At 36.2% G+C, this 15,293-nt stretch overlaps 1 protein-coding gene across 11 annotated transcripts in view; it reads left to right on the forward strand.

Moving 5' to 3' along the window:
• The first annotated feature begins 418 nt into the window (after nucleotides 1-418).
• Nucleotides 419-15,293, forward strand: part of TRDN (triadin) — a 304,940-nt gene continuing 290,065 nt past the window's right edge. For 6 of the 11 annotated variants that reach the window (XM_060168340.1, XM_060168344.1, XM_060168342.1 and 3 more), the window contains exon 1: nucleotides 420-651. In XM_060168340.1, the coding sequence (XP_060024323.1) occupies nucleotides 630-651 (22 nt within the window). In that variant the 5' untranslated portion in view covers nucleotides 420-629. Of the gene's footprint in view, nucleotides 652-15,293 lie in introns of all 11 variants that reach the window. The other 5 variants (XR_009543925.1, XM_060168341.1, XM_060168343.1 and 2 more) reach the window with 2 other exon arrangements.

Raw genomic sequence — 15,293 nt, forward strand, 5'->3', positions numbered from 1 at the left:
ACCAATAGGGAATCAACTTGGAGAAAATGACAAGACTACCCTCCCCTTTGCCTTGGGTAGACATTACAGGATCCTCCCCACACCAAATAAGGGGATGAGGAATGTTCTGAGCTTTAAGGGCACTAAGAATAAATCTGAGCTATCACGGATAAGATTACTTTCAACTCTTTATTTCATGTTTTCTGACATAGACCCCCAAATCTGTAATTATCTTAGGGAAACTGTAGGGGCTTAGACGGTACTTTCTGGTTCCTTTGCCTTTTCTTGGCCTATCTCTCTTTGGGGCTGGAGAGCTGGTGTGTGTGTGTTTCCCTTAGAGTGCCAAAAAAAAAAAAAAAAGTGCTGAAGAGTCCTAGGGAGATGAAGCTATTTTTGTTCGAAGCTGATACTTCTGCCTGAGCCACAAGTGCTGCTTGGAAAGGGCTCAGGTTGTTTCCAGGGGGGGAGAACTCTGCAGAGAAGAGACAAAGTTCAACAGGACAACAAAGGAGCAGCAGAAACAGCCAGGAAAAGGAAGAGCCCTCACGCTTTCACACAGAGCCCCCTATCAGAGTTCTCCAAACCTAAATTATTCTGCAAAGGGCCAATTGACCGGAACTTTTGCCTGCCTTTTCCTTTCTCCAACCACCATGACTGAGATCACGGCTGAAGGTATTGCTAGCATTTTCCAATAGTATCAACTAGGAAAACAAAAAAGAAAAAGGTGGAAATTGACAGTCCCATTGATGGTCAATATGTCCTCTTAAAATGTTGCTTTTAGATAGTTATCTTGGTGGATGATTCTATATGGGATCAAAGAAATGGGTTTGGGAGCTGAGAGGCTGTCAGATGTGTGTGTTGGGGAGTGAAAAGAAGTTTCTCTGAAATTTTGCATGTGGAAACTGCTATTTGTGATGCCAAAGGCCCCACTAGTTAACAGTTGTCACCCATACCTCTATAAATAGCTATGGTCATGCAGTGTTAGGGCTGATATCTTACCTAGCAAAAATTACAAGGTTTGCACGCAAGGCTGGAGACCACGATGAACTTAAAATGTTGCATTTAGTGTTGAAACTTAGAGAACTGATTTTGAGCATTTTGCTTTATGACATATCAAATTGGAGATCTTAAATTTGTTTTCCTTTCTAACTCGAGCATATAAATATGCACACACACACATATAAGATTTATATACCTAAAAATTGTGTATGTATGTTGGTGGGTATTCAGAGACAAGGTTTGGAATTGCACAAAATCACTTTAAATCAGTATGGTTTTAAAAATAGAGTAATTAAGCTTTTGATTCTGATTCTTTTCATGCACTCATGTCTTTTACCTCTACATGATGAATCTATATTAAATATTTTCTGTTTTCATGCTTATTCTGAAAAGCTGTATGCTTTTCTGTTTTAAAGCTTATTCTGAAAAGGTATGTACCACACCTTAAAACATTTTTATTATTCGACCATGATAGCAATCATTTTGCCCAAATATAATATATGCAAAATATATGTACATATATAATTATATACATATTTTTTGCTATCTTTAAGACAACTAAAGAGTTTTGAATACAGGCACAATCCATTTCTAGCTGGGGTAAAAATTTGGGAGGTGGATCTAAAATTTGCTTCTGACAGCTGTAAGCAAATCAGACAGGTGGTGCTCTCCACAGCTTCCAAGTCTAATGCTGAGCTGGTTTGTTTTTAATCAGACAACTGAAAAAAGAGAATGTGTGGTTTTGGCTCTTTGGGTAGACATTAGTATGGGCATATGGTCATTTCACAGTTTAAGATTTTCAGTCACTACTTACAAAGAGAATTGTCTTACTTGCATCTTCCACTAAGAAATTTAGTCTAGTACCCCCAAATTAATAGAAATAATTACTGAGAGATTTCTGTGTATCAGGTATTTTGCTCAGGACTTTATGTGTGTGTACTTATTGAAACCTCACAGAATTCAATTAAGTTAGCATTATTATCTCCATTTTGCAAAAATAGAAACTGTAACTCTGTTATTTGGAGACTTGCTCAAAACCACAGCATTGCCAAGATTAGAAGCCAGCTCCCTTAAATCTAGTTTGTGTTTTTTCATTTCTCTAAGAGGATATCAGGTTTCCTCTTTACCAATTTTAGTTCAGAATTTGCTAACTAAATATAAATAGCATTTTTTCGTATTCCTTAGATATGCTGCATCGTGTGACCTTTAGATGGTCTTAAAGACAGCTATCTATAAAAATGTCTCACTTAGCCCTGCACAAGTTATTAAGATACCTGTGAATGTGTTCCCTGCCTCTGCATGGGGCGTGAACTGCCAGCTGATTCGGGTCACTTGGCCAAAACATTTTTCACTTGCCTGTGGGTTATGCTCTGTAGACCTTCGCACTTGATTCATAAATGTTTTTATAGGAAAATTCCAGATTATGGAATAGAACTTATGTTTCTGTCTTCTCCCCGTGGAGAGTTTAAAGGGTGCTTGGAAGACCTCTTGTTGTCACCTCTAAAAAAAAATCATTGAATTAGTAATGAATTAAAAATGTAAAAACGCCATCTAGTTCCTAGGTGATGGGCATTTCCTACTCCCTGACCTTAACAGTTCCTAGGATATATGTCATCTGAACATCGCATTAGTTATGTACTTTTTCCTTTTCTGGAATGATTTATTAATCATATTTCTCAAATGATAATTAGACTGACAACTCAGATGAGCTTACCTTTTAAGGTTAGTACCACAGTCATTCTCTGTGTTCATCCAAAGTTTCTTGCATGCTGCTCTACTACACACCTTTCATTTTGTCTTCGTGATTCTTACTTTTTGTGCGCCAGCTACAATAGCCTTCTTTCGGTCTTTTATAAGAGGTGTACTTGTGTGCAGAGCCTTGGTACAAGTTGTTCCATCAACCTGGAATATTCTTTCCTCTCATCTGTTATATTTCTTTTGCTGCCACATTATTGAAATGTAAGCACTGCATCAGTAGCCTTAGACATATACTGATGATTCTTCTCATCCATCGATCACAAAGCAAGCAGACACCTTGTAGTACTTAAGACAGAGCTGGAGTAGCCCCTTAGAAAGCTTAAGTCCACTGTCCTCACCTCAATTTTTATAAAACTGAAGGTCATGGAGATTATACAACCCTCTCGTGGTCACTGATAATTAGGGGAGGTCTGAGGATAGAGTTCATGTTTCTTGTGGTGCTTACTCAACTATAATGCACGGCATATCTGTAAACCTTACTGAGTTCCTCACATAGATTTTCAGTGCATATTCCAAGCTGGCTTACTTCATCTGACAGAAGAAAGGAAGTAATGTTAGATATGGAATTGTGTTTCAGGTACAGAGCAACAGATGAACTAAAATTAGAACAAAGTTGAACCCCAAAGGACTTTAGGGAAACAATATCTTTGATTCTAGCTATGATAAATTAATAATGATAATGATAATGATGATAACTACTGATATTTATTCAGAAGACGTTATATGTCAAATGTAACATGACCATTTAATCCTCAGGACAGCAAAATGAGATAGATACTTTTATTATTGCTATTTATGGAATAGGAAGCTGAGGTTTAGAGAGGTTAGAAATTTGCCTGAATTCACACAGCTATTTATGGTGTAGCTAGGATTCACACTCAGATCTCTGACTCCAGAGGCATGTTAAATACTTCCTTTTGCTGCGTGAGACTAATAGTCAGCCTGGTGTTAATTCAGAGGTTGGGAGGGACCTGTACTGGACCCCTGTTCTGGTTTGGCCCCTGCTACATTGGGTAGGTTAGATCAGGCCCCAGACTGGATCTCACTCAAACAGTGCTAAGGTTTAGAGTTATAAATAGCCTTCTGCCTTCTTTCCAGAGGCCCAGTTATTCCTAGACAAATGCCATAGTTAGCTTCCCCTTCTGAGGTTCATATGAACTTTCGACTACCAATTTCATCATCTATTTCACAGAATACATCACTATGTAAAAATACTTTTTGAGTAATTTTGATGACAATAAAGTTTAGTTAATTCTTAATAGCTTTGTGAAAAACATGGAGACTTTTAAAAAAGTTGGTAAAATAGATAATGTTTTCAAATTGCCAATTAACTAACACACAGTCAAATTATGTTTTACAATAACATTCATATAATTGTGTTCTCTGGGTCCCACTACCTCCAGAATATGGGAAAATACAAATTTTTCTGCAATAGATTCAAGTTGGTAGAGAGCCTATATACAATTAAATTAGCATTTACTAGAATAGGTAGTTAAAGGAAATTCTTTTTTTTTCAAGTTAGAGAAGTGATGTCAAACTCTCAACTTCTAAGCTGTTATACAACCTCAGGGTTCAGAAGGGTTATTGTACTATGTAAGGAATTCTTTCCTATTAGTTTAACGACATTTTACTGCTTCTGTCACAAACATTTGAGAGGGTTTGACGTTCAAAATTTAGAGCAAAAATGGTCATTTAGTTTATGCACTGCTCTGCTTTGCGTAAGAGTACCCATCGTTGCTCTCAAGAAAAAAAAAATTTTTTTAATTCACAGCCAGAATGTTTAATAACTATGCACACAAGTTAGATAACCCAGAGCAACAGATGATGAAATTAAGACCAGGAGAAGATGCAACCTCCATATCTGTGTTTATCTTGCCAAAACCAGAAGTGGCTACTCTGGCCTAAGTGGAGATGACTTGGGGGTGGGGGAGGAGGAAGAGGATGAAGCACTAGATTCAAAGCTTAATCACTTCTGGGTTATGTTCTCCTGATCAAGAGAAGCAATGACCACATACAGAATATCATTTTTAGTCCCAGGAACACATTTTAAAATTGGCATTGACAAGCCAGTACATTCAGAAGAGGAGAACCATGATGGTAAGAGGCACAGTGAAATGAAAAGACTTGTGCTCAGGTCCTTTAAGATTGGATTTTCTCATTATGTAGCGATAGAGGGCAATGCAAAGACCCATGGGTAAAAGTCTGGAAGCCACAAAAAGGCAAAATGTTGGTGAAATATAAGGCAAAACATAACCAACCATTGAAATGATATCTAGGGCTTCCCTGGTGGTGCAGTGGTTAAGAATCCTCTTGGCAATGCAGGGCACGTGGGTTCGAGCCCTGGTCCGGGAAGATCCCACATGGCGCGGAGGAACTAAGCCCGCGTGCCACAGCTACTGAAGCCTGCACTCCACAGTTACTGAAGCCCGCGCGTCTTGAGTCCATGCTCCGCAATGAAGAGTAGCCCCCTTTTGCCACCACTAGAGAAAGCCCACACACAGCAATGAAGACCCAACGCAGCCAAAAATAAAATAAATAAATTTATTTAAAAAAAAAAAAGAAATGATATCTAGAACTGACTCTTCTGACTCAAAACAAAACAGGGAAAAAAGCAAAAGAAAAATAGAAAAGAAAACCAATGAAAGAAAAATAACACCGCCTTGGATTTTCAAGCAATAGAAGGATGAGGACTGTGTTACAAATTACACCATATTATGCAGTCAGCAAAATCCAGGCTATGGTAACCTCTACAGCACTAACAACCCAGTTCCTTCAAATAAGTTACTAGGAACATAAGGAGATGCCAAGGAATCCTGTGGATGAAAAGAAACGTAAGAACAGAGCAACCCATTACAAGGTATAGAATTGTTAGATCATGATTCAAACAAACTTTAAAAAATCTATGAAAAGGGGGCTTCCCTCGTGGCGCAGTGGTTGAGAGTCCACCTGCCGATGCAGGGGACACCGGTTCGTGCCCTGGTCCAGGAAGATCCCACATGCTGCAGAGCAGCTGGGCCCGTGAGCCATGGCTGCTGAGCCTGCACATCCGGAGCCTGTGCTCCACAACAGGAGAGGCCACAACAGTGAGAGTCCTGCGTACCGCAAAAAACAAAAAAAATCTATGAAATAATTGGAAATTTAATAGACTCTGGATGTTAGATGATATTAATAAATTATCATATTTATGGTGGGATAATAATCTTGTGGTTATATTTTATTTTTTTAATAGTCAGAATGATTTATTATCTTTTTGAAAAATACCAACATGTTCCAAAATGAGCATATATGTTTCTAACAAGCAAACACATTTTCAGTTTATTCATATTTTGTCAAGATTTGACAAGACTTCTTATTTGGCAGAATAAGTTCAAATAATGTCAAAAGAAGGATTTTAGCCAGATTCTTATATTCTTTTTTTTTTGAATTTTTGAATTTTATTCTATTTATTTTTTTTATACAGCAGGTTCTTATTAGTTATCCATTTTATACATACTAGTGTATATATGTGGTTATATTTTAAAACTGCTTATTATTTGGACATACACGTACTCCAATATGGATGAGATGATATGCTTGAAATTTGCTTCTACAGAGTATGCCAGAGAATAAAGTAGATGAGGTGTGGGTGGGGTAGGATTGGCCAGGAATTGATTACATTGGGACTGATGATGGGTACATGGAGTTTCATTATAATTTTCTGTCTACTTCTGCAAATATTCAAGCTTCTCCATAATAATTAGAAAGGAAAAGAACAGAGCTGATGTAGTGAAGTAAATAACTTTAAGAAAAACAATTTTTGTAATGCATGTAAGGTCAGTGACTCTACTGGCCACCAAATTTATTCATAAGTGCAAATTACCCCCTAATTGAACAGTCTGTAGTTATTGAAATGGAAACCAAAAAATGCTCATATTAGACAGAGGGGTCCAGAAATCTACATTTCTAACAACAGACCAGGAAATAATGATTTTCAAATATGTTTATTATAATGTGGGAATCTGTTGCTTAGTTTCATAACATTTCTCAATATTATTAGTGACATTAATTAGAGAAATTAGTGAGCAACAGATCATTTTTGAGATGGTCCATGTGAAAACCTGAGGAAAAATTAAAAACCTAAGGAGTCAACATGATGCAAGAAAAATAATCCTAAAAATTGCTATGGTCAGGAACATCATGTTTATTAAGTGCCAACGTCTTGCAAAAATATGTCTTTTAAATATCACAGAAATTCTGAAAGGCTGAAAGGCAGATATTACATAAAACTGATCAGACCGACTCTAAACATCATCTTCTTTACTGGTCAAGTTGAATTTAGAAAAGAGAAGAAAGTGTGAAAAACAGTGACTTATATAGTTAATTAAAAATCAGAGAGAAAAAGTAGTGTGGAACTGAGGGAAGTCAGCATTAAAATAATTAAAGGCAGTGTGATAAAGTAGGAAGTGTGTGGAGTTTCAAGTCAGAAATCCTGTTTAAGCACTAGCTTCACTACTTAACCATAGGTGGTCTGGGGCGGGGGGACATACACTAGTTGGCTAACCTCGGTTAATAGTGAATAATATGACCAGAGGAGATTTTCCAACTTTTACACGGTCGTGCTAATTGGCAAATTATATATATATTTTTAGCTGTTCAAAGCATCCATGATGCAAAATAGGTAGTGAAAGTGGACAGAAAGTATATCTTTGTAGTGTTAGCTCTAGTTGGGTTTCATTACGAAGCTTTTCCGTATAGCTTTTCCTTTCCTTCCTTTTGTTATTATTTGTAATATTGACTCTTTCACCCTCCCCCCAGCCCATCTCTAAGCACACAGTACCCATGGAAAATGTTCTGTTAGCTTAAATACTTCTTAATTTTTTTCCTATTTATTTTTGGTCATCACTGGGACTGTAATTTAAAAATCATTCTACTTTTACAATACAAAAATGAATTGAGGCTATTCCAGCTATTATTCTAAAGGCTTAGGAATCCTTAGAGAGTTAAAGCCTCCAATGCTGTTTGCATTTTTAATCAGTTAACAATGTTAAAGATGAGAGAAACCTAAAATGGTACAACTAAGTAATTTTAAAATCATCTACATTGACCTTTGGGTTGAATATATCAGTTTGAAAGAAAATGCATAGATAGTTTAGATTTTCCAGCTAAGTTTTTGGTTTTATATTTACAGAGTTTAAAGCATTATTATTTTCTTTTCTTCCTTCAAATAAAAAGAAACGCTTTGGGGACATGCTTAATGTATTTTAAAAATGTATGTTATCTAAAGTAACACATTTAGAAAGAGCAAATTAGGGGGAAAACTTCATCTGGTGACTATGCATTAACATCATACAATAATTCCAAGTTTATGGAGTTTAGGTTCTATTCAACTTAAAAGTTCTAGGAAGATCCATCAAAGTTAAGTTTTTTGCTCTCCCCAGTTCCTATTTTCTCTGGATAATATGAATACCATGCATAATTTCTGATAGAAAGCACTTATTTGAATGTCACATAAAAATGTATTGCCCCAAGTGAGGGTTATGCAGAAATAGATGAACTTGCTCGTCCAAAATGATAGTATTTTCCATCTTCAAAGGAAGTTGAAAAGAATATCCTTGGCAAATGTGTAATGAATAAAGTCCTGCTTCTCTCTCTACAAGTTATGCTCTCTAAAGATCAAACATCTCCACATCTCCATGCCCAAAGTCAAGCTGTCAAAGGCTCATGGAATTTATGATTTTGAGAGATCCTTTGGGATGTAAATGAGCTGTTTCCTCATAAACCACAGAGTCTGTCTCTCTTATAAAGTAGTTGAATGTTACATTTAAATATATATCGTTTAGATAGTTTCTAACTTAGTTTCTGTGACAGGGGCTGCAGCATGTGGTCTTTCCTTAAACAACTTAAAGATACAATCTTTTAACCTAGAAGAACAAAGATAATTATTGTTTGGCAACCTGCTTTGTACAGGGGAAACTTGGTTTGTTTTTCACACAGCATGAGGCTAGAACTCACTGTGATAGACCTGTTTTATCCTTGCTACTCATTTGTTGCATCATTTCCTCTCCGTGACACAGGTTACTGAAACGTTGAAAAAAATTAAGGAAAGAAAGAGCTCTTAATATTTAAAATTTTGTTTTAAAAATGTTCGAGGGCATTAGTGAGCTTGCGGATGTGAAAGAATCAGTTTCCGCTTATTTATACTACTTTCAAAATACATTTTTAGCAAGGTTTCCTTGGAAAATTTATTGTTGCCTTTTAAAATAAAATCATCATGTGATTAAGAGAATTTTCTGTTTGTGGTAGACATTTGATACAATGTCACAACAAAAATGGCAAATATTAAGTGACACTTTGACATTCAGCGCTAGAGCTATTATTTTTGTCTGTGGTTATTCTTATTTAACTTATGTATAATTGCCTGGGGGAAAAAGAGTGTACTATAAAATCTATAAGTTACCATAGGATGGTAAAACTCCATGCTTATGAATTTAAATCTGTAGAAGTATTAGGGATTGCATTTAGAGAAAAGCAAACAAAGTACATCCATTTGAAATATAACAAAATTTTAGACTCCGTGGTATTAACTATCAACCTATAAGTAGATGTATAAAGCAGTAGGTCATATCGAAAGCTCAGTTGTAGTTGATATTTTAGCACATATTACATACCAGGCTGAATGCCAGACAATGGGGACATGAAGAAGAATAACACAAGGTCGCTGACTCTAATATGGTAGATTAAAAAACAAGCAGGAAAGAGAAAAACTAAGAGTAGACAGATTTAAAAACATATGACTTCAGTAAGGATTTATGAATGATGAGTGTTTAATTTGGTTTAACAAAGTCATGCTATTGTTCATATATCTTATGATCAGTGAGCACACATTGAAACTTGCTGAAAATAACTTTAGAATGATAGTGTCCTGTTCTTGACTCTGATCATTTACAGTGCACATGCCGTTGTTGGGAAGGTGAAATGGCTGGCCAAGAGGTAAGGAGATCAGGAGTAGGTTTGCTCAATGTAGAGGTGAAGAAAAAAAGAAATGGGTGGTAGTTGAGAATTAGTGGTTTGCGGGATGAAACCCTAGGGTGACCAAGGTGTGGAGTTACCTGGCTAAGAAATTTGGTAAAAATCCCCTGTTTTTGTTAAGGGACCCTATTGCTATAGTATTGAAAAAGTTGGATGTCTCACGTGCCTGATTTATTTTAAACTAGTTGTTTATTTTGATCCCTGTTTTTTTGGGGGTTTTCTCACCTATTTAAGTGGTCTCCCACTGTTTGTATTTCCATTGTTGCTTTTGATCCTCAAACACTCCACTTTGAGCTTAGTTTGTATTTATGGAGCCCTATTTCCAGTTCACGAAGAAATAATGAGATAATGCTAACTGTGAGACAGGTATTCACTAAATAAGTTTCTTCAGGGTAATAATGAGAAATCAGCTGTAAAGAATTAATTCTATGATCAGTGTTGTTCTAAGTACTATAAGAACTAGTGTTAATAGGCCGGTGGTCTTGTCAAGGTGTATTATAAGGCCAATGAATTAAACACTGAAGCGAGGCAAGAGGGTTTTAAAGATGCTAGGGAAAAGCTTTTTTCAAGGAAAGGATAAAGAGACATGATCCTTAGTCCGAGGTTCAGAAGCTGTGACCAGGAATTTTTAATCTAGATATAACTAGATTGAAGCAATAAGTTCACAGAACCCTTTAGAGACTTTGTTCATAGTGACTGGAAGAGTTGTATTAGAAATAATAATATAGTTTTGAAAGTTGCCAGATCATTTCGGCTATCTCTTGAATTAGGTAGACAGGTTTAACTATTAAGTTTCTGCCCAGTCTCTCTAGATTTGAAATGTCTTGTAGGTCTTGGCTAGAATGATTCTAGCATGGGTCCCTATCTTTGAGTGACACAGGCTGTCAGTACCCAGGTGTTTTGGAACAGGATATTTTATCTTTGTCCCATCACTCTGTTATTCAACTGTGGATGCAGAGGGGCAAAACTTCTGATATCTTGAAGGATGTTCATTCATTTAAGAAGTACTTACTTGTATATATTTGGGATATCTTTGTTAGGTCTGAGGGTGAAATGTGAAATATATATAAATCTAGTGCTCAAGGAAAGATGAAATAATTGTATAAGTAACTATATGATACAAGTTCAGAAGTTCTAAGTTGCCTAAAGGAAGTACAGATAAAATTATAAATATAAAAATTGTGAGATAGATTTTTTGGTTTCTTCTTCAAATTTAAAGTAGACAATATTTACATATATGAAACAGCTAGAGAATAAATTAATAGATAACAAATAAACAAATTAGGGTTATGAGATATGATTATCCAGGAAATCTGAGAAGCAAGAGAATAGATGGACTTGGTTGACCAGGGACTGTTAAAAAGAAGTAGAATTTAACTTAAAACTTGAAAGATCTTTCTAAATGAAAGGACAGGAACATAAAAGAAAAGCAAATAATGAAGTTTTTCACCAAAATCCCTAGATGCTAATAGCCCCAGTTTCATTTATTTAACAAACAATTATTTGATATATTTTCATTAAATAAACATCTTGCCCTCATGATCTATGCTGGGGAATCAAAGCTGGAGAAGACACACTCTACTGACATTTGGGGCAGGAAAAGCCTCTCCCAGACACTGCAGGACAATTACCATACAGTAGCACCCCTCACCATAATTTTGACTGAACAAACAATCCCAAACATTTTCCAACAGAGATGCTAAACCACACCCCAGTTAACAACAAACAAGAATCTAAGACAAAAGTGAGCAAAGGTGCTAATAGTTGTGAAGGAGCTAGCATCAGAGTACTCAATTATGAGAAATTCCTGGCTTAGTTATCTTCCAGTTTTATACAGAAGATTCTTTTTAGGTCAATATAAAGAATTTGCATTGCTAGGAATGTTTTCTTAATAGTCTTTAATCAGTTACCAACTAAGAGTTATTATATGAATATTAAAGATGGCCATCTTGTTCAATGATTAGAAAGTTATTTGGAATAGGATGAAATCCTTTCTGAAAAGGAATTATGTTTGGTTGCCTTGATTTGCTATTTGTAATTCTATAGTAGAAAGATAAAAACAGGATAATTTTAAGGAAGTGTGGGGCAAAGAGATTCACAAACTAAATGCAATAACACAATTTCCCCTTGAGAAAAATCAGTGAAAGGTGATGGCTTATTTTGTATGTCCTTGAGCTAATGAGTTGAGAAATGACAGCATAATTTGAGGAGAGGCACAGGTGGAAGCAGCTCTAATGGGTAAACTGAAAGTCAGTACTTTGCAAATTGCCTCATATAGTTTAACAGAAGCTAAATTATAAACTTGAGGGTGGATTGCATTTTTTTACCTGATAGTCACCCTACATCGTGGCATATTGAATTCTGAGTCTACTTAGGGACCTCCGATGTGTTTTTAATCCTTTGCTACACTACCAAAAGGGCAAATGTGTCTTCTAATCATGTAGGAACTCACTTAAAATTATGTTGTTACATAACACTGATCTAGAAGCCAAAATGCACAAGAGCACTATCTACAGGTGAATAAATAATAAGGTAACTGTGGCAATTCTTTTTAAACACCTTTATTAGAGTATAATTGCTTTACAATGGTGTGTTAGTTTCTGCTTTATAACAAAGTGAATCAGCTATACATATACATATATCCCCATATCTCCTCCCTCTTGCGACTCCCTCCCACCCTCCCTATCCCACCTCTCTAGGTGGTCACAAAGCACAGAGCTGATCTCCCTGTGCTATGCAGTTGTTTCCCACTAACTATCTATTTTACATTTGGTAGTGTATATTTGTCCATGCCACTCTCTCACTTCGTCCCAGCTTCCCCTTCCCCCTCCCCGTGTCCTCAAGTCCATTCTCTACATCTGCGTCTTTATTCCTGTCCTGCCCCTACATTCTTCAGAACCATTTTTTTTCCTTTAGATTCCATATATATGTGTTGGCATACGGTATTTGTTTTTCTCTTTCTGACTTAATTTTTTGAAAAATATTGTTCCACTTGGTTTTCAAAAGACACGCCATCTCATCCATTCAGTGTGAAAAGAAATAACATGAGTCATCACAGTTTTTTAAATGTTTTTAATTTTTTCTTTAAAATTCTTTTGTAAAATATAGACATGGGAAGCTGCATAAATCATATATGTTTATATAACATTTACTAAACATTAATGGAGTTGACATCCACAAAACCAACACCCAGATCAGAAAACAATACTGCCATCACCTCTGAAGCATAGTCCAATCTGCCCACCAATAGACTGACTCTCACTGGCTTTGCTTCCCAGTCGAGACATCTATTTCTCCAGCCCTTCTCCCATAAGGAAAAACTATTCTTACTCTTTTAATAAAAATCTTCTTGCTTTGCTTTATAGTTTTATAACCTCCACATCTATAAACAATGCAATTTACTTCTGCCATGTTTGTTCTTTGCATAAATGAAACCCCACAGCATGTGTTATTCTGTGTCTTGCTGCCTTAATTCAACACTGTTTGTATGACTCATCTGTTTTGTTGTATGTAGCTGTACTTTGTTATTCTTGCTGCACAGTATTCCATTGTATGAATGTCATAATTTATTTATCCATTGGAATTTTTTAAATTTGGTGCTTTTATGAGCAATACTGCTATGATCATTTCTCTTTTTTCAGTTTTATTATGCTATGGCTCTACTGACAATGTATATTTATTTCATGGCACTATGCTCTGTGATGAAAAGGTGAATTAGGCATGAAGAAGATACCTTGTTCACTCAAATTGTGTAGCATGTGTATTATCATTTAGCTTATCAAATTCTATTATTATCTAATTGAAAAACATGGAGAAAGGATGACCTCAATGAGCATCTACTAGAAATGTCCCAGCTTGTTTTTCTGTAGAAATTGACCTAGTCCTATGAGATATATATGATGGGTATTTGGAGGAGCAGGGAGAGAATAAGTAGAATATAAGGACTTCTGAGAGATAAAGAAGTAATCCCCTAAAGATGATGTGGTACATATTTACAATGGAATACTACTCAACCATAAAAAAGAATGAAATAATTCCATCTGCAGCAACATGAATGCAACTAGAGATTATCATACAAAGTGAAGTAAGTCAGAAAGAGAAAGACAAATACCATATGATATCACTTATATGTGGAATCTAAAAGATGACACAAGTGAACCTATCTATGAAACAAATAGAATCAGGGACGTAGAGAATAGACTGGTGGTTGCCAAGGGGGAGGGGGGTGGGAGAGGGTAGGAGTGGGAGTTTGGGATTAGCAAATGCAAGCTGGTATATATAGAATGGATAAACAACAAAGTCTTACTGTATAGAACAGGGAACTATATTCAACATCCTGTGATAAGCTATAATGGAAAAGAATATGCAAAAGAATGTATATATATGTATAACTGAGTCACTTTGCTGTACAGCAGTAATTAACACAACATTGTAGTTCAACTATACTTCAATAAAAAATAAAGTAAAATTTAAAAAAGAACTAATCCCCAATGTATCTGAGGCTGTATAAGCAGCAACTCAAGAATTATCATTTAGACCTGGCATAATGTGGCATAAAAAATATTCAAAAATATTTATTGAATATTATGTCTCCTCATTGCCAATCGTTGTGCTTGGAGCTGGGCCAGTAACAACAAAAAATAGTCCCTGTTTTCCCAGAGTTTATGCTGACGTAGAAAACTTATGTCTGATGACCAGAATACGCATCCTCACCAGGTTCTGCATGTTGATCTCCTTGCTGGCACTGGTGAGGATGACGAAATTCTTGCTGGTCGGGCTCCCTTTTTCTAGGATTCCTGGTACATTCCTATTCATGGACTCAAGCTTTAGTAAGTCTTTAATGACATTTATTCAGATATTGCTATTTTTCACATTCAGGCAAGACTTAAGTTTCCAGTTCTACTCTTCCTGCTTTTAGATCAGGACCTCCTGTCTTTAAAGGTAGTCTGCTTCAGAGATTTAATTTTATCCATTTCATGTTCATTTTGTCATCTGAAACTCTCAAAAATGCTTAAAAAGTGTACTGGTTGTGGCCAGGGAATTTAAGCAACTTTCAATGTTTAAGATCCCCACACAATACTTTGCTCTACTAAGCAGGCCTAAGCGACACTTTGTATTGAGAAATGCTCACAAAATGTCTACTGATAAAGAGTAGAGAGAATATTAGTTATGGTATGCAAAATAATGGCCCTCAAAGATATCCATGCCCTAATCCCCAGAACTTGTGAACGTGTATTTAACGGGGCAAAAGGGAATTTGCAGGTGTGATTAAATTAGGGACCTGGAGATAAAGAGATTATCCTGTATTAGCTGGGCGGGTCTAATCTAATCATATGAGTCCTTGAAAGTGGAGAATCTTTCCTGGTTGTGGTCAGAGGCATATGTGATGTTAAGACTTGACCAGCCACTGTTGGCTTTCAAGATGGAGGAAGAGGCCATGAGCCAAGGAATATGGTAGCCTGTAGAAGCCAGAGAGTGTAAGGAGATGAATTCTTCCTGAGAGCCTCCACAAAGGAGTGTAGCCCTGCAAACACCTGGACTTTAGCCCC

The sequence above is a fragment of the Lagenorhynchus albirostris genome, chromosome 12 (genome assembly GCF_949774975.1).
Source record: "Lagenorhynchus albirostris chromosome 12, mLagAlb1.1, whole genome shotgun sequence".
In the NCBI taxonomy this organism is placed as follows: Eukaryota; Metazoa; Chordata; class Mammalia; order Artiodactyla; family Delphinidae; genus Lagenorhynchus; species Lagenorhynchus albirostris.